Source organism: Equus asinus, chromosome 10 (assembly GCF_041296235.1).
Source record: "Equus asinus isolate D_3611 breed Donkey chromosome 10, EquAss-T2T_v2, whole genome shotgun sequence".
In the NCBI taxonomy this organism is placed as follows: domain Eukaryota; kingdom Metazoa; phylum Chordata; class Mammalia; order Perissodactyla; family Equidae; genus Equus; species Equus asinus.
In genome coordinates, this window is record NC_091799.1 from 55,163,970 (window position 1) to 55,184,450 (window position 20,481).

At 48.6% G+C, this 20,481-nt stretch overlaps 1 protein-coding gene across 9 annotated transcripts in view; it reads left to right on the top strand.

The window, feature by feature from the left end:
- The window catches only part of GATAD2A (GATA zinc finger domain containing 2A), a 97,604-nt gene that overhangs the window by 58,208 nt on the left and 18,915 nt on the right, over positions 1-20,481 (top strand). For 5 of the 9 annotated variants that reach the window (XM_014832226.3, XM_014832223.3, XM_070519514.1 and 2 more), the window contains one exon: positions 3,064-3,332. In XM_014832226.3, the coding sequence (XP_014687712.1) occupies positions 3,070-3,332 (263 nt within the window). In that variant the 5' untranslated portion in view covers positions 3,064-3,069. The remainder of the gene's footprint in view (positions 1-3,063; positions 3,333-20,481) is intronic. The other 4 variants (XM_014832227.3, XM_070519515.1, XM_070519516.1 and 1 more) reach the window with 1 other exon arrangement.

Genomic DNA, 20,481 nt, shown 5'->3' on the forward strand with positions numbered 1-20,481 from the left:
AGGAGCTTCCACCCATGGAGGGGAGATCAGAGCTGGAGGTGCCATCCCCCATGGCTGGCCCCACCCCCTCCCACTGTGCTTGTCCTCCCTGTGGTGGGGGAAGGGTGCAGCAGGTCCCCCCAAGAGTGGCCCACCAGAGGTACAGGGCATGTGTGTGGCCAGGCTGGCCATCAGTTCTGGCCCAGGGTTGGCAGAGTTTCAGCCCCTCAGCTTCAGAGTGAGCTGCCCTGACGCTGCACACACAGCACAAGCAGGTGGGCTGTCTCCTGGGCTCTTTGCTGGGGACCCCAACCAGCTACCAGAACTGGGGTTCTGTGAGGGCCTGCCGCCTGGGGTGGTCCCCACGGCTGGAGGGAGCAGCCCTGTGGGTGTGAAGCTCTGCTTTGGCCCCTTGTGACTGCTTGTCCTACACCAGTGACGACGAAGTGAGATCACTTGGGCGCCACCTCGCTGGTCTGGTGACCTGGCACACAGCAACCTCGTTGTCTTTGTTCCCCTACCCATGTGGGTGGTTGGGAGGAAGGACTTCATGCAGGGTCTGGGGTTTGGATAAGCTTCATGGATTGGGACTTGGGATTTACCAGGCTGGAGACTGCCCTGGGAGGGGCAGTGGGGCCGCTGGGCTGGATCAGAGGTGGAGTAGGGAAGCATAGGGGACGGGTCTGAGTGCAGGATTAGGGGTGCAGCGTCATGCTGTTTGAGGGTATGTTCTCCCTGCCTACCTTGGAGCCTCCTTCTCCCCTAGGGGGCACCAGGCCAGACTGGGAGCTTCTCCCTTAGGAATAGAATTTCCTCTGACTGTAGTTGGGGCTCTCCTTGCCTGAGGTCCTGGTCTCCCCTCATCTTCCACCCTGATAGGCGCCTCCCTGGTTCTGGGAGTACACATACCTGCCATCCAAGGTGGCTGCCAAAATCCCTCCTCTCATCTAGTTTCCTAAATATTCAAGGAGCTCTTGTTTCAGGCAGTGCCCAAAGGAAAGATGACCCACCCCTCCCACAGTGAGGGAGAGGGCAGGGTGACTGACACTCAGGGCAATGACTTGTCTGCAGTCTCACAGGGAGATAGGATGGACAGACTCAGTGAGCAAGCTGACCGGATTTGTGGTCAAGGCCTGTTCAAGAAGGACATAAAATGTAGAACTTTACGCTAAGAGGGACCTGGGAGCATCCCTTGCTTCCCTCTGGGGCAGTAAGGAAACGACCTCCGCATAGGGTCGAGGAGGGGTTAGGGAGATCTGGGCGAGAGCAGAGGGTTGGGGGTTTGTTAAGGGGACGGCTGGGACAGAGCAGTTGGTAGGGGATGGGTGGCAGGTGCAGGCTGAGATACCAGGAGGGGTTGGGGGCAGATGTAGACCAAAGAGATAGCCCATGCCCTTGAGCTTCAGAGTTCTCAGACCCCGCCCTCCATCAAGACATGATGGGGAGCACCCCAGAGGTGACATGGCCACAGGGAGACCTGCTCAGTTTTGCCCTTTGGGGCTGCCTCTAGGAGCGGATGTCTGAGTGCCCTGGCTGGGCCACACTGGCCTAAGACATATACAGAAGGACTGCTCTGCCTCCCATACCAGGAGCACAAAGCAGCTGTCACTCTCCCTCCTTTCAGTCTAAGTCCACAGAAGGGCTCTTTGGAACAGGGCCCTGCACTCTTGATCATTTGTGAAATGAGCTCCTTTAAGATGGTTGTGAGTCAGTCAGTTCGGGAGCACATCCAATACATGGTGAGGTGGCCCCTTTGTTGTCCTGTGCTGTCCCCAGCCTCCCAGAAAGTGGTCTCCAGGGCTGGGTCTGCCCAAGACAGGTCTCCCAGTGTGTTTGCTAGTGAGGAAACTGAGGCCCTGGGTGCTCTGCCTGTGTGGACACAGAGCTGGGAGGCCTTCAGTGTAGGCACGCCGCAGGTGTGAATTGGGATTCTCTGAGGGGCTCATGTGGTGTGCTCCTCCCTGGGCCCTGTGTTGGTGGACATAGGCACTGACTGTCTTGTGGAGAACTGGCACTTCGGGAATTCTACTAGAGCCTGGCAGCTAAGTGGTTTTTTGTCCCCTGGTGAACTCTTGCATGGCTTTTTAGATCCTGATGCTGGCAGTCTTCTTTCCCGTGTCCTGCCCTGTTGGAACATCAAGGCTGGGTTCCGAGCGGCTCCTTTAAGAGCAAGTGCCCGTGTCCCAGACTCTGTTGTGGAATGCCAGCAGCCTCCCTGCAGACAGACATCACTGCGCTGTCGTCTGTCCTGTCTCTGTGAGGGTTAACAGCACTTCAGCTTGTTGTCTGGAACCGGTTCAGACTGGTTTTCTGGAAAGTGCTTTGTCTCTCAGACTGAATCCTGGGAAGGGTCATGTGGAGCCCAGTGATGTCATGGGATCAAAAACTGACTCAGCTGTTTTTTTCTTCTTTTCTTTCTTCTTTAAATCAAGATATGTACGTGCTGCAGGTATAGGGCGCTGGTGTGGTGATGGGCCAGGCCTCACCCCACTCAGTATACCTTGCCAGCGGTCAAAGGGTTAAGCGTGATCCCCACTCCTCACCCCACTGAGGTGAGCAGGGAGTGAGGAGGCCACCCCTCACTGAAGGGGAGAAGAATGGTCAGCCCAAGTCATTGCAGTACACAGCTGGACCCAGGCAGTGACACTCCTCCTGAGACAACATGGTCCCCCTTCCCGGATTCTAGACACCTACAGTCCAGTGCAGGTGCTCAGAATCCCATAGGCAGGGAGTTCAGATCTAGAACAGTTTTTCTCTATTTGTTCTTGAGTCTGGAGTGCAGAGAATTCCTCTTCTCTCTGATAAGCAGCCACCTTCCATTGTTCTTGTCCAGGTCCCTTCAAGTCTCTGGCCCCAGATGGGGTGGCGTGTAGCTCAGCTCCCCAGATGCTCCACTGCTGCTGTCTTAGACTTCCCCAGTGAAGAAATGTCCCAGACACACTTTCTTGGTCCTCTGTTTGTTGTACTTACTTCTGCCATCATCACGTGGTGAGGAAAACCAAGCTGACACTTTGAAAAGTTTCTAAGAAGGTAGTGTATTTGTTGTGCCAAGTCTAAATGTTGTACTTTCCCCTTCCCCCCAAGTTCAGAATGACTGAAGAAGCATGCCGAACACGGAGTCAGAAACGAGCACTTGAACGGGACCCAGTGGAAGACGATGTGGAGAGCAAGAAAATAAAAATGGAGAGAGCATTGTTGACTTCAGATTTAAATGCTGATGGAGACACGAGAGTGACACCTGAGCCAGGAGCAGGCCCAGCCCAAGGGTTGCTCAGGGGAGCAGAGGCGACAGCCATGGGCAGAGGCGAAGGGCAGGCAGGCGACGGGCCTGTGGATATGCGCACCTCACACAGGTGAGCGGGAGGGGCTGGGAACTGGGAACAGGTCCCAGTGTAAGGAGGTGGGGGCAAGGCCCTCCCTCACCCCCACAGGAAGCAGGTTTTGGTGGGTTGTCATGGAGATGGCTGTGACCCCAGCCCTGGCATCAGTGTGCTATCCTGGCCAAGGGACCTCACCGCTGTGGCCTGGACATCAGTGGCACAGTGTGGATCTCACAGGAGGGGGTATGATATCCTCTTATCAGCTCCCTTGCCTGCAGCATGTCTTCATTAAACATGTACCTGCTGTCTGTCCAACTGGGTGCTTTTGGTTTGTAGGAAAACTTGCATTTTTCCTTTGGTCCTGCCTCCCTGCTTTTCAGATCTGGAGCTCAGGAGGCCAGAGATGCTATGCCCTACCTGGGTTGCTTGGCTAGGGGCAGAGTCAGGAGCCCAGTCCAGGGTACTCCTCATAGGTGGCACATTGCAGAGGAAGGGGCCACTCTGTTTGGGTCTTCCATGATGTGCTCTGTTGGTTTCTCCTTAGTTGGTACTTACTTTAAGAGTAACTTTTCTGATCTTCTGTTTTTGTGAGGTTCTTAAGGAAAAAGCTTGAAAAAAAATAAAACTCTGTACTACACCATTTCTTCACTCAGAAACCTTTTCTCCCACAATTCAGTGGTTACCAGGGGAAGGGGGTTGCAGGGTGGGCGCAGCGGGTGAAGGGGAGCACTTATGTGGTGACAGTCAAGAAATAATGTACAACTGAAACCTCACATTGATGTAAACTATTATGAACTCAAAATAAAAAAATAAAAAAGAATAGAAACCTTTTCTCCCTGTAAAGAGAAATTCAGGCCTAGCTTCTGCTCCTGTGGTCATCCCTCTTCTCAGAGCTCTAGTGAGAGCTCTTCTCCAGAATATTCACACCCAGATGTTCCATGGGCCAGATGTCCCACCATGGGCATGTGGGTGTGGCCGTGGCTCCTGGCCAGCCCCACAACCTCTCTGTGGTCTACCCCTCGTCTCCCTCACTGTCTCTCCTGCAGATCCCTTCTACATCTTTGTACAGGGGTGGGGTTGGAGGGCGGTAGGTGCAGAGCTGAGGAAGCTGGGGGCTTCTCACATTCTCACTGAGTGTTGACCTGCCCCAACCTGCAGTCTTTGTGTTAAATTGATTATGGAGCCCAAACTGCTAGCATTGTAAGGACTTCAAAGCTTATCTGCCCTAGCATTTCTCAGCTTTAAAAATTCTTAACCTTCTCGAGATAAACGGGAAAATCCAACTGCATCCTACTGGGGAAACATCCTAGTCTGGGGGAATGTGCTTTGTGTTTCTGCTACCCGGAAAGGTCTTTTCTGTCTGGCTCTACTTGCTGCAATCCCTGTTCTAAAACCAGAGGATTCAAGTTCCAGAAAAAAATTGTAAGTCCAGGTCTCCTTTCCCTCCCTCTGACTGGTCCTCAGCAATATCTCAAGTGATGTCCAGATGGGTGAGGAAAAGGAGGAATCCATGGTTTTTTAGTTTTGTTTTTTTTTTTCTGAGGAAGATTAGCCCTGAGCTAACTGCTGCCAATCCTCCTCTTTTTGCTGAGGAAGACTGGCCCTGAGCTAACATCCATGCCCATCTTCCTCTACTTTATACATGGGATGCCTACCACAGCATGGCTTGCCAAGCGGTGCTATGTCCACATCTGGGATCCAAACCAGTGAACCCCGGGCCGCCAAGAAGCAGAAAGGAATCCATATTTTTAGAAATCTGCTGGGTCTCTATTGTGTTCCCCGTCTCCTGGTACACATTTTCTCCTGTAATCACCATGCTCCCCTTCAGGGCAGGCTGCTGAATTGCAGGGGAGAAGTTAAGTGTTGAAGGAGCTCAGAACTGGAACTCAAGCCCAGATCTTTCTATTGCCAAAGCCTGGGGCTGCTTGTGGCCTCTAGTCTTCTTGGTCCCAGGCTTTTCCCACGTGCCCATTGGCTTCCAACCCAGGGTCATTTAGATGATATGACATTGTTTTCTGAAGTTAGTGGGGATGATATCCTTATGACTCATAAAGGACACAGGCAGCGAGGCACAGAGATTAACCCAGGCACATGGGACAGAGGTCTTTCTATAGGACTAGAGACACCCCAGGGCATTTGTGAAGCAGTGTGAGAGTGTGGAAAGAACCCAGCTTTGGAGGCCAGCAGGCAGAGTGGGAGTCAAATCATACTCCCTGACTGATGTTGAGCAAATGATTTTAGCCTGTGCTTCTTTAATTTGTAAAATGGGCAATAATCACTGCCTGCTGGTTCATGGGTGACAGATCAGAATTGGCCCCAGGGTCAGGGGAGGAAGTATTGGTGCATCTGCTCATCATTCTTTAGTTTCACTCAAAACAAGATGTTGCCTGTAGTGCTAGTGTCTCCTTAGCTAGGTAGAATGTTCTGTCTAGTTCATTGGAGAAGTCCAGTTGTCAGTTTTGACAGAATTATAGGATCAGGTCCAGCCCAGAGCCATTCCAAAACTGTAATATGTTCTGAAGTGAATGGCCCTGGTTTCTGTGTTAGAAACAGGCAGTCTTTGGAGACTTGTTGAGAACGTCTGGCTTGGGACATCCCTTGGGAACCTGTCTATAGCTTGGTGTGGTTGCTCCATTGGTTTCCAAGGTTGGTGTGAAATCCCCCATAGGGCAGATCAAAAGGCACAGCTATATTTCTAGTCACAGTTTAGGTTGGCTGCAGCAAAGAGGCTTCAGGTTCACTGGTCTTGTAAGACCAACTTGCCAATTTTAAATTGTGCCAAGAGAATTTTATTTTTTTCTTTACCTTTTTAATTGAGGTATAACATATATAATGATATAATGAAAAGTACACGTGTGTGCCACTTGATACATTTCACAAAGTAGATGTATCCTTCTAGCTCAATCAAGAAACAAGGGGCCGGCCCCGTGGCTGGGTGATTAGGTTCGCATGCTCCACTTCAGCGGCCCAGGGTTTCGCCAGTTCATATCCTGGGTGTGGACATGGCACTGCTTGTCAGGCCATGCTGAGGCGGCATCCCACATAGCACAACCAGAATATACAACTATGTGTGTGTGTTGGGGGGTGTTTGAGGAGGAGAAGAAGAAAAAAAGAAGATTGGCAACAGATGTTATCTCAGGTGCCAATCTTTAAAGAAAAGAAAAAAAAAAACATTACTAGCACCCCCAAGATCCCCTTGTGCCCACTTGTTATACCTCCAAGGGTAGCCACTTTCTTGACTTCTAACAGCATTGACTAGTTTTTCTTATTTGTTGTGCTTTAAATAAATGGAATTATATAGTCTGTATCCTTTGCTTGCTTTCAGTCAACATAATGTTTGTGAGATTTAGTTATGTTGTTGTGTTTAGCAGTAGTTAATTCATTTTCACTGCTGTATAGTATGCTGGTTCTAGACTTTGTATTTGGGTTTTGTTTTTTTTTAAACTGCCTCATTTTCTTTCATGCTTTCTTATTCTTATGACCTAGTCTGAGCATGTTGAAGATTAGAGGGGTTTCTGGTGGCTTCTAAGAGAGAGAATTTCCTTTTTCTTTAAGGAAGTGGCTGGTGAATTGGAATCACCAAAATATAGCTTTGTTTTACTACATTGGGGCAACCTGGAACAGGCAGAGGCAGATGAAGCATAGGATTGGTTCTCTCCTTCTCTACAGTCCTCCTTCTTGTTTTTCTTTGGCAGTTTTTCTGACTTAGTCTCCCAATGTGTGTTGTGTTTTATTTTCAAAATAAAGCAAGACTGGAGGGCAACTCCCAGCAGTGGTTGAGTGAGGAGAGACTTAAATCTTTTGCCTCAAAAAACAACTATAAAGCAGGGTAGAATTGACCAGAAAAACCAACCATTTCACAGCACTCTGGAAATTGACCAGAGGCATATAACAATCTGAGAAGTGTTTGTGCTTAAGCAGCCGCTGACCTTCAGGTGAGAACAGTGAGATTCTGTGGCATTTGGCCTGGGGTTCCTCAGTTCTGCTGGTAGGGAGGTGCTGCCTGGCTGATGTAAGCTGTCAGGACCAACAGCTTCTCCACAGGAGTGAGAAGGGCTCACTCAATTTAAAGTGGTGGGTAGCAGCCCTGCCTGTTGCCTTGTGTGACAGTCTTGGAGATAGGCAAGTGGGGAGGGACAATGGCTCTATTAGCCCAAGGTTGCAGTCATGTTTGGGGCAAGACAGAAAAAGGGTTTTGAAGAAAAAAATGGCCAAAATGTTTTTGAGGAGAAGCTCACCCAAGAAGTTCAACAAACCTCAAGTAGCGTAAATACAAAGAGATCTATACCTAGACACATCATAGTCAAACTGTTGCAAGCCAAAGAAAAAGAAAATCTTGAAAGTAGCAAGAGAAAAACAACTCATCACATACAGAGGACCATTAATACGATTAATAGCCAACTTCTCATCTGAGACAATGGAAATCAAAAGGGAGTTGAATGATGTTTAGAGTACTCAAAGAAGAAAACTGTCAATCCAGAATTCTATATCTAGCAAAACTTTTTCAGAAATTAAGATGAAAAAGACATTTTCAGATAAAGACTCAGAGAATCTCTTGCTGGCAGACCTGCCAGCTTTCAGGATGAAAGGAAATAACTTATTAGTAACTTAGGTTCAGAGGAAGAAATAAAGAGCACTGGAAATGGTAAATATGTGGGCTAATATAAAAGACTATTTTTTTTCTCATTTCTTCTGACTTAAAAGACATAACATTGTATGAAGTATTAACTATAACACTGGAAAGAATTGACAAAAACAGCCATTTCTGCTTTCTGGAAATTGACCAAAGGCAAACAACAATCTGTTGTGTTTATAACATATATAAGTATAATACATGGGACAATAGTAGTACAAAACAGGAGGAATGAAATGGAGCTTTATTGGAGTAAAGTTTCTTTATCTTACCAGGATCAAGTTAGTATTAATCTGAAGTAGATTGTGATACATTAATAACATGCTTATTTTAATCCCTAGGAAACTATTAAGAAAATAACTTTAAAATGTAGTAAAAAAAATCAACAGATCAACAGGAGAATTTAGTGGTACAATAAAAAAAAAATTCAACACAGAAGAAAGCAGTCAGTGAGTAACAGAGGAACAAAAAAGGAGGAAGACATGTAGAAAACAAATAGCAGAAAAACCCCAAATAGCAAATGTAAATCCTACTGTATCAATAATTGCATTAAATGTGAATGGTCTGAACACCCCAATCAAAATGTAGAGATTGTCAAACTAGATAAAAAAGCAAGATCTACCTTAATTATGTGTTGTCTGTAAGAAGACACCCCTTTGATCCTTAGGTAAAAGGATGGGAAAAGATATACCATAAGTAACCATAAGAAAGCTAGAATGACTGTATTACTATCATAAAGTAGACTTTAAGATAAAATATATTACTAGAGCCAAAGAAGGACACTTTATAATGATATATCAGGAAGATATAATAGTTGTTAATGTATATGCACCTAATAGAACCCCAAAATACCTGAGGCATAAACCAATGGGACTGATAGTAGAAACAGACAGTTCATCAATTATAGTGAGAGATTTTAATACTCTGATCTCAATACATGGTAGAGCAACTAAACAGAAGGTTGGCAAGATTCTAGAAGACTTGAAGAGCACTGTTGACCCAATGAGCATCTGTACAACACTCTGCCTGGTGACTGCAGCATATATCTTCTCACATGCACATGGAACATTCTCTAGGGTGGACCATGTGCTAGTTCATAAAACAAGCCTCAAGGATGGCTGTAATAAAAAAGACAGACAATGATAAGTGTTGACAAGGATCTGGAGAAACTGGAACCCTCATACATTGCTGGTGAAAATGTAAAATGGCATAAACAGTTGACAATCTCTTACAAAGTTAGACGTGAACTTACCATATGACTCGGCAATCTATCCAAGGATTGTACCCAAGAGAAATGAAAACATGTCCACATAAAGACAAGTACATGGGTGTCCATACCAGCATGATTCATAATAGCCAAAAAGTGGAAACCATCCACTTATCCACAGGTAGACAAGACATGCTATGTCTATACAGTGGACTACTATTCAGTAATAAAAAGAACAAACTATTGACACATGCCACAATATGGATGAACCTTGGACTTATCATGCCAAGGAGATGACACCCAATCCAGAGACTACTGTATAATTTCACTTACAAGGAGCGTCCAAAAAAGCAAACATAGTCTAGGGATAGAGAGAAATCAGTGGTTGTCTGGGGCAGGGGGAGGGGTGGTGGGTGGTAGCAGTCATTAACAGCTCATGGGCACAAAGGAACTTTTTGGGGTGATGGAAGTGTTCTAAAATTGGATTGTGCTGTTGGTTGCACAACTCTAAATTTGCTAAAAATCATTCACTTGTACTCTAAGAATGGATGAATTTTGTGGTATGTAAACTATACCTCAATATGGATGTTAAAAAAAAAAGAGAGATTAAAATAGTTTGGTTTCCATTCTGGCATTCATAAATGTGCTCATGGAAAAACAAAAATCCACAGAGGTGAAAGTTTGTGAGCCTTTTGGTCTTGTGAGGTCTACCCAAAGGTCGTAGGCACATGCTGACTTTCTCTCACCCCAAGTCCGGACTGTTGGATGAGGCTGTGATAAGTAGAATCTATTCCTAAGTCTCTGTTACAAATTGTTAATCTTCAGAAATAATCTAGGCCACACACAGGTGAGGACACTTGCTTTTTAATTTTTTCCTCTTGGGTGAAGGAGCATTCAAATTAGTAAAACATGAGCCTCTTCTCTAGAGGTTCTGGCGTTGGAAAGTTAAAGACTGGGTGCCTCGTCACTCTGGGCCTCTGTGGGGGTTCTGTGAACGGCCACCTCCCTGCTTCACTGAAAATGTGTTTGTATATGCCTTTTTTTGAGGCACCAACTCTCCTTGGATTGTCAGCAGACCAGGACCAGGCCAGCTCTGTGACAAGCACCATGCTGGTCCCAGGGGGCAGAAATGGTTGGATAGGATCTGATCACTCAGCTACTTTCTGGGGTACCATATTATGAAAGAATGTGCAGGGGTCGTGGGGAGACTCTTGAGGGGTGTGGCTTGCTAGGGGTGGAAGTCACTGGGTGCCTAAGCAGGCCATCTCTACTTCCTCATTTTACCTGGAGGAAATATGGCCAGGGTGCCCAGGGTTCCATGGGTGGGGCAGGGGTAGACTAGGGGGACCGTTTCTGCTTTTTAACAGCCTTCCACATGGGTCTTGGTGAATGTGGGGCAAGTGTCGTGGTGACTGCCTGTCCCTGACTTCTGTTGGGGTGTGTGGCCTTGAGACAGTTGTGTGTCTCCCTCCTCTCTCCCCTGTCCCCTTTGCATCACACGTCTCATTTGCTGTGAGTTAGGGCTTCACTTGGACCAAGAGCCTGCCCTGTGGTGTGGATAGGAGGGGCTCCTATCTCCACTGAGGGGCCTTTGGCCTACTGGGAATTGGCAGTAGCATCTGAGCTGTTCGAGCCGTTCTTGGCTTCAGTTTTTCTGGCTTTTCACCTCCCTGGTCAAGCATTTGGGAGCTTTAACAGACTGTAAAATTCACTAAAAGTGCCGTCTGTTTATTGGGCCTTCAAAGCAGGGCACCTGTGTTGAAGCTGGTGTCCTTGATGACAGAATCACTGCTTGTCTTTCTTTTGAGACTTTGGCATTCATCAAGGGGGTAGTAGGGGGTGACACATCCATATAGAAACCAGTCCCCTCTTCCTCTCTTAAGGATCTCACTGGCCGATCATTTGGAATTAAGACAGGTCCTGGTGGCCTACAGTGGTGAGTGTGGCATGTGTGGCACATCACCCACGTGTACATTAATGCCCGAGTCCTCTTCCAAAGCGAAAATGAATCTGAAAGTAATGTGCTAGTGCAGCTGCTTGTTGTCTGTAATGCGGGACTGTGTGGACGGCCTTGTAGTGTGTAGAAATGGGGCCTGCCGGAAAAAAATGTTCATCACTAACTTTTCCAAGACAACTCCACAGGTCTTAGGTAGAGTCTTTGTTGTTTGGGCAGACAGTCTTTACAAGTGGCCTCTTGGGAGAGGAAGGATAAAGTAAACACCAGGGTTGCCAACCTGCCCTGCAAGGAGGTAATGCTGGAGCATGCTGTGTGAGTCTCTCCTGGTACGATTTTCACACATGCATCCACCTGTGTACCCCAAAGCCTTATCAGGATGCAGAACCTTATCATCACCTAGAAGGTTCCCTGGAGCCCTCCATACATTTCCTGCTCTCCCTGATTGGGTATATTCTCCTACTCTAGACTAATCTTGCTGCTTCTCAGACTTTCCCAGACGTGGAATCATGCAATATGTGCTCAGTGGAGTCTGGCTTCCTTTACTCTGCAGGCTTTGGGATTCATTCTTGTTGTGTGTATCAGTGTTCTGCCAAGTGACTCCTGTGTATCCAGTCACCTGTCCATGACACTGGGTGGTCTCCAGTTTGGGGCTGGTGTGAACACGGCTGCCATGATTATTCTTACAGCAGTCTTTGAGTGGACGTCATCGGTCTTCATTTCTCTTGCTAAATATGTAGGTATTAACATGTAGGGATTGACTTGCAGGGGTCCCAGGGTAGGTGTGTGTTGAGTTGTTTTAAAGAAACTGCCAGGCTTCTCCTCTAAAATGTCTAGGCCATTTTACTTTCGCAGGTGTGGGGATCTAGCCGCTTCATCCTCACATGATGTTGTCAGTCTTCACAGTTTTAGCCACAGGGTCTCCAGAGAAGTCTAGGTCCAGGTCCTGGCCTGCTTGTGTGACTGTCACCCTTTTCTGTTCCATGACAGAAGGGTGAGGCCAGTGATTCTTGCTGCACTGGCTGCCTGTGGGTGGGGGTTCTGGCTGGCCATGTGTAGACCTGAGCCCCCACCCACCCTCTTCTCAGGACCATGCCCTACCGCAGCTGTGCGTGGCCCACCGGCCAGCTGTCTGCTGGAATCTGCGTCTTTGATTGAGGCAGGCGAATGGGCCACAGCTGTGGGCGTGCTGGCCCTGGAAAGGGCTCAGGTTATCACATGGCCTGGGTGGGTGTGGTTGTGGCCCTTACCCTTACCCTGGCTCTTTCTGCAGTCTTCCTAGCGGGGATTGACACCTTTCCCTTCCCCCACAGTCATGGGTGAGAGCTGTGGCAGTCCTGCATCCAGAAGCCAGTTCCATTGCTTCCTTGAGTTGGGGGCTCTGCACTCTGTGGGAGGCTCTCCAGAGGCCCAGCCTCTCCCTAGCACCTGTTGTGGGCTAGCTGCTGCCTTTCACTTGCTAATTATCTATCTGCTGCTGGGCAACTTCCAGGAGAGGCTGGGCAGTTGGCAGTCTCAGGGAGTGTCTCCCTCAGCTCCAACTAGAGAGCTGTAGCCTGCTTGCGTTTCTTAGAGTGTTCAGCACGTGGTAACAGAGAGGTATGTTCCTTCAGAAATTGGTCCCTGGTACCATGCTCCCTTCCCTGCTTCTGCTGCTGCCTCTCCAAACCTCCGTGGTCTCTCGCCGTCTCCTCATTCTTCGCCGTGCCTCTTCCCTGTGGGCTCCTCATTCCAATTCTGTCTTTCTGTCCACTTGCCTTTATTCTGGACCATATCTAATCCCAGATTTGAAATATCTGAAATTTGAGGGCCTCACCTATACTTCTGGAAGTCATTAGATTATTTTGGGATGGCAGGGTGACAGACTCTGGATGTCCTGTTTCTAACTCCCAAAGTGACCCAGCTCACATGGGACATAGCATGGGCCAGCCTGGTGACAGGTAAGGAGCTCCACAGTTTCACCACTTCCCTGTGTCTTCACGGTGCCCTCCTCTGGCCTTGGAGGGGGTGGTTTCTTGGCAGTGCTAGCCTTCTGTGGATGTCGCCATGTGGTGGCCCCTAACAGGAACCAGAAGGCCACTGTGTACCATCATCAAGGTAAGCACCTGTAAGCGCTCATCCTTGAGCAGTCAGTTCTTCTCTTCACACATATGTAAATTAGGCAGATTTGCAGATTAAGCAGATCATTTCCATATTTTGAAATTATTTGGTATAGTTCTGTGGCTGCAGTTTCTGATACCTCTTCACAGCACATATTCCTGCTAGTGCTTTGACTGTCACGTGCTAACAGGCTCCTCATCCTGTAACCAGTACCCTGGCCACTGTAGCAGGTCATTTAAATGTTCTGCCTGTGGGAATAGATGAGGGAGAATCTCCGACCAGTCCTCCACTGTGCCAGTTAAAACTGCTTTTATATGCATTGCTTTTTTATGTTGCGGCAGGTTTCTCTACCGTGTTGAGAGCACTTGTGCCAGAACCATAAACAACCCAGGGGGCTGGGTGGCAAGTGTGCTGGAGCACTTGGCCCAAGGGATCCCATCCTGTCCTTCATGGCTACCTCACCTGGTGAAGGAGTGGGGTGAAGGGGCCCCTGGGTGTACAACAGGTGGGAACACTGGCGAATACTGAGGACCTTCCAAGGGTATGTGTGACCCTAGATGGGGCATGCAGGAGTCAAACTGGGAGAGGAATATATTCTCAGTGGAAGGTGCCCTGGAGGAAAAGGAGAGCTGGCCTAATTGCTAGAGATTTCTGAGGTTTTTTCCTCAAGAGGACGAGCACATGAATTATAATTTGTGAGCCTGAGGGGGGAAGCAAGTAGTGGAAAAAGAGCGTGGGTGTCCAGCAGCCCAATACCACTCACACCCCCACGTGGCTTGGGACAGTTCACCCGACTCTCAGAGCCCACTGTCTCCTCTGAAGTGAGGCTGGTCATTCTTGAGTCTCAGAAACTCCTGGTGCCATCCAGTAAGATTTGTCACAGTGCTGATGGGAAGGAGCCTTGGGATTCATGAGTGTCTGAGAACGAGGAAGAGGAGAGCATGTGGATGGCCACAGACCCCTGTGGGAGGAAGGCGGGTGACACACAGCCAGGTGGGGACAACTGCCTTTGGAGATGCTGAGATCCTTTGGCCAAGGTGGCCTCCATGCTACTGCCATAGAGGGGCCTGCCTGGGGGTGGGGTGAGAAAAGAAGTCAGGAGTGTCTGAGGGGTAGAGTGATGGGAGACATACCAGAGGTTGCTACATGTCCCCTTCCTTGGGTCCCAAGCCAGAAGACTGCCTTTTTTGTGTGTGTGTGAGGGAGATTGTCACTGAGCTAACATCTGTGCCAGTCTTCCTCTATTTTGTATGTGGGATGCTGCCACAGCATAGCTTGATGATTGGTGTGTGTGTCTGTGCCTGGGATCTGAACCCATAAATCCTGGGCCACCAAAGCGGAGCATGCAAACTTAACCAGTGTACCCCCAGGCTGGCCCCAAGACTGCTTATTTTTAGAGCTTAAATCTTAAAAATAGTTGTGATGTAACCACGTTGAAAAACTTTGGGTCTTAATGGGACTGAGAGCTGGTGACATGCAGAGCTCCTCAAGGCAAGTCCTTGACAGTTTTCAGAAGTAGCTTTAACATGGCAGCACACTCTAAGTAGAATGACCAGTCTCAGCACGCAGCGTTTCCTTCTTTCAGGAGGACTTGCAGTGTCTGGACAGTGTGGGAAAGCGCATTTTAGGAAGTACTTTCTAGGGCACTAACAGCCCAGAGATTGTGGTGCTTGGAGGTTCAGGTTCCTTGAGTCATTGGGTTTGGTCAGAGTCAGGGCCTGAGAAGGTCGACTGTGGTGGGAGCAGGGCCAGGTTGTTGGGCTGGGAAGAGCGGGCCATGGGGTGCCCTCTGGAGTGGGGAGAGTTGTGTTCTGGGCTTCAGTGGGACCTGGGGACACCTGGACTTGAGGGTGGAGGTAGACATGCAGAAGGAGGGAAGTGATGCCTTTGCCAGGGAGCAGTGGTCTGGGGGGAGTGGGGCATGAGGTATAGGGTCCTGGCCTTGGGGACCTGGGGCACCCGGTCGGCCACTGGGAAGTCTGTGCTTGGGCTCCCCATCCGCAGATGCTAAGTGTCCAGGTTGCCTAGATGGGGCTGTATAGTTGCTGCTTTAAAGGCCACAAGAGCAGGGTTACCAATTTTGTTGGGTTATAATTGAATAGATTTTATAGGAAAATTACAATGTATCTGTGGGGTGAGTCCTACTAAATTTTTAGTGTGTCTCGCTTTTCAAAACACAACTTTGGCAGGAAGAGAAAGCCACTGCGCCATGACATATCAGGAGGACTCCATGTTGGGAGCTTTTGCTCAGGCTGGTGTCTGTGAGGGAGATGGGAAACTGTTTGCCACAAGCACTGGTGCCACCCCTTTTCCGTCTCTGGGCCCCAAAGAACATTTGATTTGTGTGTTAAGCTATCTATTGATGTTTACTGTGTTAGAAAATTTGAAAATATTCATTAAAAGATAACTATAGTAAACCCATCACATAGTAGCATAAACATTTTTTATGAAAAATAACTATTTTGCAAATCTCTTTAAAACTTGGCTTAATAAGTACACAGTTGGATTCTCCTATCTCTTCTGCATCCAGTCTCTTGTGATATGTTGTTAGGGTCTAAGCATATGAACAAAGTCCAGCCTCACACAGAGAAGCAATTGGAACATGGAGGAGTGTTTGGTTAGTCTTTTTGGGTAATTGTATTTCTTCCTTTGACGTGATACCAAAACACAAAATGGCCTTTTCCTAACAGTTAGTTGCATGTGGATTCTGAAACCTCTTCAGTGAACTTTTTGCACTTGGTTACATTAAAATCTATTAGTCTCTCTTGCACTTTGAACAGGACAATCTTTTTTTTTTTTTTTCCTGAGGAAGATTCTCCCTGAGCTAACATCTGTTGCCATTCTTCCTCTATTTTGTATGTGGGTTGCCACCATAGCATGGCCACTGACGAGTGGTGTAGATCCACACCCAGGAACCAAACCTGGGCCCCTGAAGCAGAGCACACTGAACTTCACTGCTAGGCCACAGGGCCAGCCCAGAACAATCTTTTATTTAAAAAGAAAAAAAGTACAACTCTTAATTTTAGGATCATTTTAGATTTACAGAAAAGTTGCAAAGATTGTTCCTGCATACCCTGCCCTCTTCTCCTCCATTAACAGATTACTGTGGAACATTTGTCACAAGTAGTGATCCAAATACCTATATGTCACTATTAACCAAAGTCAGATTTCCTCTTTTTTTGTTTGTTTGTTTGTTTGAGGAAGATTAGCCCTGAGCTAATATCCACTGCCAATCCTCTTTTTGCTGAGGACGATTGGCTCTGAGCTGACATCTGTGCCTGTCTTCCTCTACTTTGTATGCGGGATGCCTGCCACAGCATGGCTTGATAAGTGGTGCGTAGGTCTGCACCCGGGATCTGAACTGGTGAATCCTGGGCAGCCAAAGTGGAGCACACAAACTTAACTGCTATGCCACCGGGCCAGCCCCAAGATTTCCTGTTTTTTACCCTTTGTGTCCCAGGATCCCACATGACATTTAGTGATCACATCTCCTTAGGTTCCTCTGAGCTGAGACAGTTTCTTGAACATTCTTGTTTCTGATGACCTTGACAGTTTTGAGGAGGACTGGGAGGGTATGTTGTAGGATGCCCCCAGTTGGGATCAGTCTGGTATTTTTCTCATGGTTAGACTGGGGGATGGGTTTGGGGAGGAGGAGCACAGAGGTGAAGTGCCCCTCTCATCATACCGTGTCCAGGGCACATGCCATCAACACAGCATCACTGTGATGTGACCTTGATCACCTGGCTGAGGTGGCATCTGTCAGGTGTCTCCACTGTAATGTGACTCTTGTGCTCCCTTCCATGCTGTACCCTTTGGAAGGAAGTCACTATGTATAGTCCACAGCTAAGCAGTTGGAGGTCATGATCGCTCTCCTGAAGGGCAGAGCATCTGCACAAATTTTTTGGGATTCTTCTACCTGGGATATTTATCTCTTCTCCTTCTGAATGGTCTTTTCCTCATGTCTGAGTTGGAAATACCATTGAACATTAGAAAATGATAATTTACTGAGTTATAAAGATCTTTCAAATACTGACACATTTCGTTATTCAATATTGCAAAATAAAATTAGTATCTGATCTGTTGGGAAGCTTTGGGCTCACATTGTGCAAACAAGTTTTCCAAAATTCTACATTTTGCTTGTCAGAAACTCGGACTTTATCGTTGGCAACAAATACTGTTGTTTTTCCTTGAAGTGACAGGCTTTGCTTTGACCATTTTGGGGAAAATGTCTGCCAAACACCCAAGGTCTGAATAACAGCAGTGTGTCTTTCAGTCCTTCCTTCAAGCATTGTGAGTGTTCACACAAGCGCTTTTCTTCCAGACAGCTGTCTTGCTTCGGGATGCAGTGCTTTACCTTGTCACAGAATATTAAAGCTATGTGTACTCGAGGATTGAGGTGTAATAAAATCAGTAATGGCTGTACTTCTTCATCCAGGGCATTGCCTACAGCGTGATGACACCGTGAGTCCTGGCACGGTTTGGCACTGTTGTCCCAAGTTGGTGAAAAGGGCATATGTCGTCTCAATGTTTTTACCAACCTCACAGAGCTCCGGAAAGGGTCCCAAGGGCCATGCTGGGAGAACTGCTGCTGTAGAGTAGCCTAGTGCAACACTGAGAAGCACAGGCATACAGGAGCGGGCTGTCCAGCGTGGGCAGAGGCAAGGACACCCAGCAGGACTCTGCTCACTTCTCAGGCAGCACAGTGGTTAATGGCCTGCTGCGATGAGACATTGGAAGGAAGAGAAGCCCTCAGCCTGGGCCCTTGTTCCCAAGGACCTCCGATTAAAGAGTAGGTGGCCAGATGAATCAATTCAGAGCAGAAAGGGTAATGGGGGCTGCCCTGAGTGTGCACATTACATTCTGTGAGGATGAGGAAGAGAGGTGAGGCTGTTAGCCACTGGCTAGGTGCACTAGAGTCTTTTGCATTTCGTGATGTCCCCTCAAGGTGAGTAGCATTCCATTCTACAGATAAGAAACCAAGACTCGGTGACTGGGCCAGGCCCCTGCAGCCACAGAACTGCACCCAGCCCTTTCTGGTCCTCACAGCTGACTGGGCAGAGTCCTGTGGCTGCTGAGCTCAGAGCAGCTGGAGAACATGTCTGGTAGAGGGGGACACCTGAGGACACCTCAGGATTTGCCAGGGGAAGGCCGGGGAGAATCCAGCAGTTTGAAACAGAGATATTTAAAAGGGGGCAGGAAGCTTCAGGCAAAGCAAGGGCTTTCCATTTATCACCAAAGTTGTAGTTGCAAACTGGAAAGCAGTGTTTCTTGTGTGTGGTTTTCATCTGCACACAAGTGACTTTTCTCTTGCTATGAGTTGGTGAGGAAGCTTGCAACCCAGGGGCTGTATTTGGGTTCATCTGATTTAGGGAGTTCCTCCACGCTACAGAGTGTTCCTGGGTTCTTGCCGTGTTCCTCCCTGGAGGAAGGTCAGCCTAGCACGTTGGTACTGTGGCCAGCAGTTAGGGTCCCACACTTCTTTTTCCTTCACTCTCCCAGGGCCTGGGCTCTTGGGGAGCCTGAATTCCCAAGTAGCAAAACCCTACCCAGCTTCCTCGGGCAGGAGGCAGTCCATGAGTAGGAGAATTGTTTTCCAGTCAAGTCCAAGGACCACATCCATGTTCTCACACTGTCATCTCTTTATCACCCTGGGGACTTGGCATGTGGATGCTGCTGACTGTCCAGGATCCTTCAAGTATAAATAAAAACATTTTCCCCTTTAACCTAGTCCAAAAATGGTATTGGAAAACCCAAGTTAGAGGCTGTCAGAGTTGACATTCATGTAGGACCCATCCTCTGTCACCCTGTGCCTTGTTTTCTGAGATGCCATCAAACCCTCTGCAGGCCATGGGCACCCAGCTGGTCTGACCAGGAGGGGAGGCCCAAGTGCCAGCACACTGCAGGTTGCACTCAGCAGCCCTTGGTGTCCCAGAGTTGGGCAGGCTTGCCAAGGCTGCACAGAAGCCTGGACCTGGTGTGGGCCCAGATTATCTGCAGGCCACGGGTGTGTGACCTCGGGAAGTTACTACCTTCAGATTGTCTCCGTACCTGTGGACTGTAGAGATGATCAAGCAGCTGAGAGGATTACATGGAAGTGTGTCTCTTGGTGGTTGGCGTGGGGGTGGCAAATGTCCTGGGTGATTTTCTAAACCTGACGTAGGTCAGCCTTTCACTTGTATGATTCTGGTCGTTTCTGACAAGTGCCCCTTCCACATTTGTGAGCAGAGTCTGCTGAGTTGGATTTAGTGTTCCTGGTGCTACTGGGTCCTGGCTAGACATGTCAGCTGCTGGCATGGTTGTGCTGCAGTGACCTCCCTGGGCAGCTACCTGCCCTGCAGGCTGCCCTGTTGCCTTTTGGTACTGGGGTCTTTCCATGGGGCCACTGCCAGCTCCTGCCTGAGGGAGTGCTCTCTCCTGCCCATCCTTGGCTTGTCTCTACAGCCCTTGGAGACTTCATGCCCCTCGTACTGGCCCCTGTCACTGCTTCCAGGCATAGCAAGGTCCTCTGGCCCTCCCTGGCCAGGCCATTTGACTTTCAGGGGCTTCTGTGTTCCTAGAAGGAGCCCCAGCAGGATAGGCTGGGTGCCTCCTAGCCTTGCTTGACGACACAGTGCTGCTCCACTCTGACCCTGCACCCTGAGACTGCCTGCCTCTGCTGGGGGCCCTGAGGGGGATGGGCTCAGAGGGCCCGAGCCTGGCCCCTCATGCTCCCTCCCTTTCTTCTGAAGCAGGGCACACCATAGTGGAGTCTCAGAGTGATAGTTGGACCTGAAGTCTCCAGAAAGAATGATGGCTGGGTTTCAAAAATCCCATCCCAGCTGCTCACCTCCATGGCCTCTGTGGCCAAGAAGCAAAATATGTTCTAACTTCCTGACCCCCACAAAGCAGGCTCTGGGCTTTTCTCTTGCTATCCCAGCCAACAGGGTGTCAAGTTACAGGGCTAGGAGAAGTGGTAAGGGACTCCAAGAAGGGAGTCCAGGGAATTGCAGAAGGGCTGGGGCAGGCTGGGAAGCAGGTGGGCTCTGGGAGGTGGGAGTGGGGTCTAAGGAGAAAACCAGCCACCGCTCAGCACCCAACCTCCGCCCAGGGCAGGCAGGTCTTGAGCTTTTGGGTGCAGCCTGTGTTTCTGTGCAGCAGAGCCCCCTCTCTCATCACACCGAGTGTCTCTGAGTGAATGGCTTCCCTTTGGACAAGAGAGTGGGGTGTTGTGAAGTCCCAGTGAACAGCCCCCATGCCCAGGTGACTTTGAAAGACCCAAGAAGAAGCGTGTGTTTGTCAAGATGCCTAA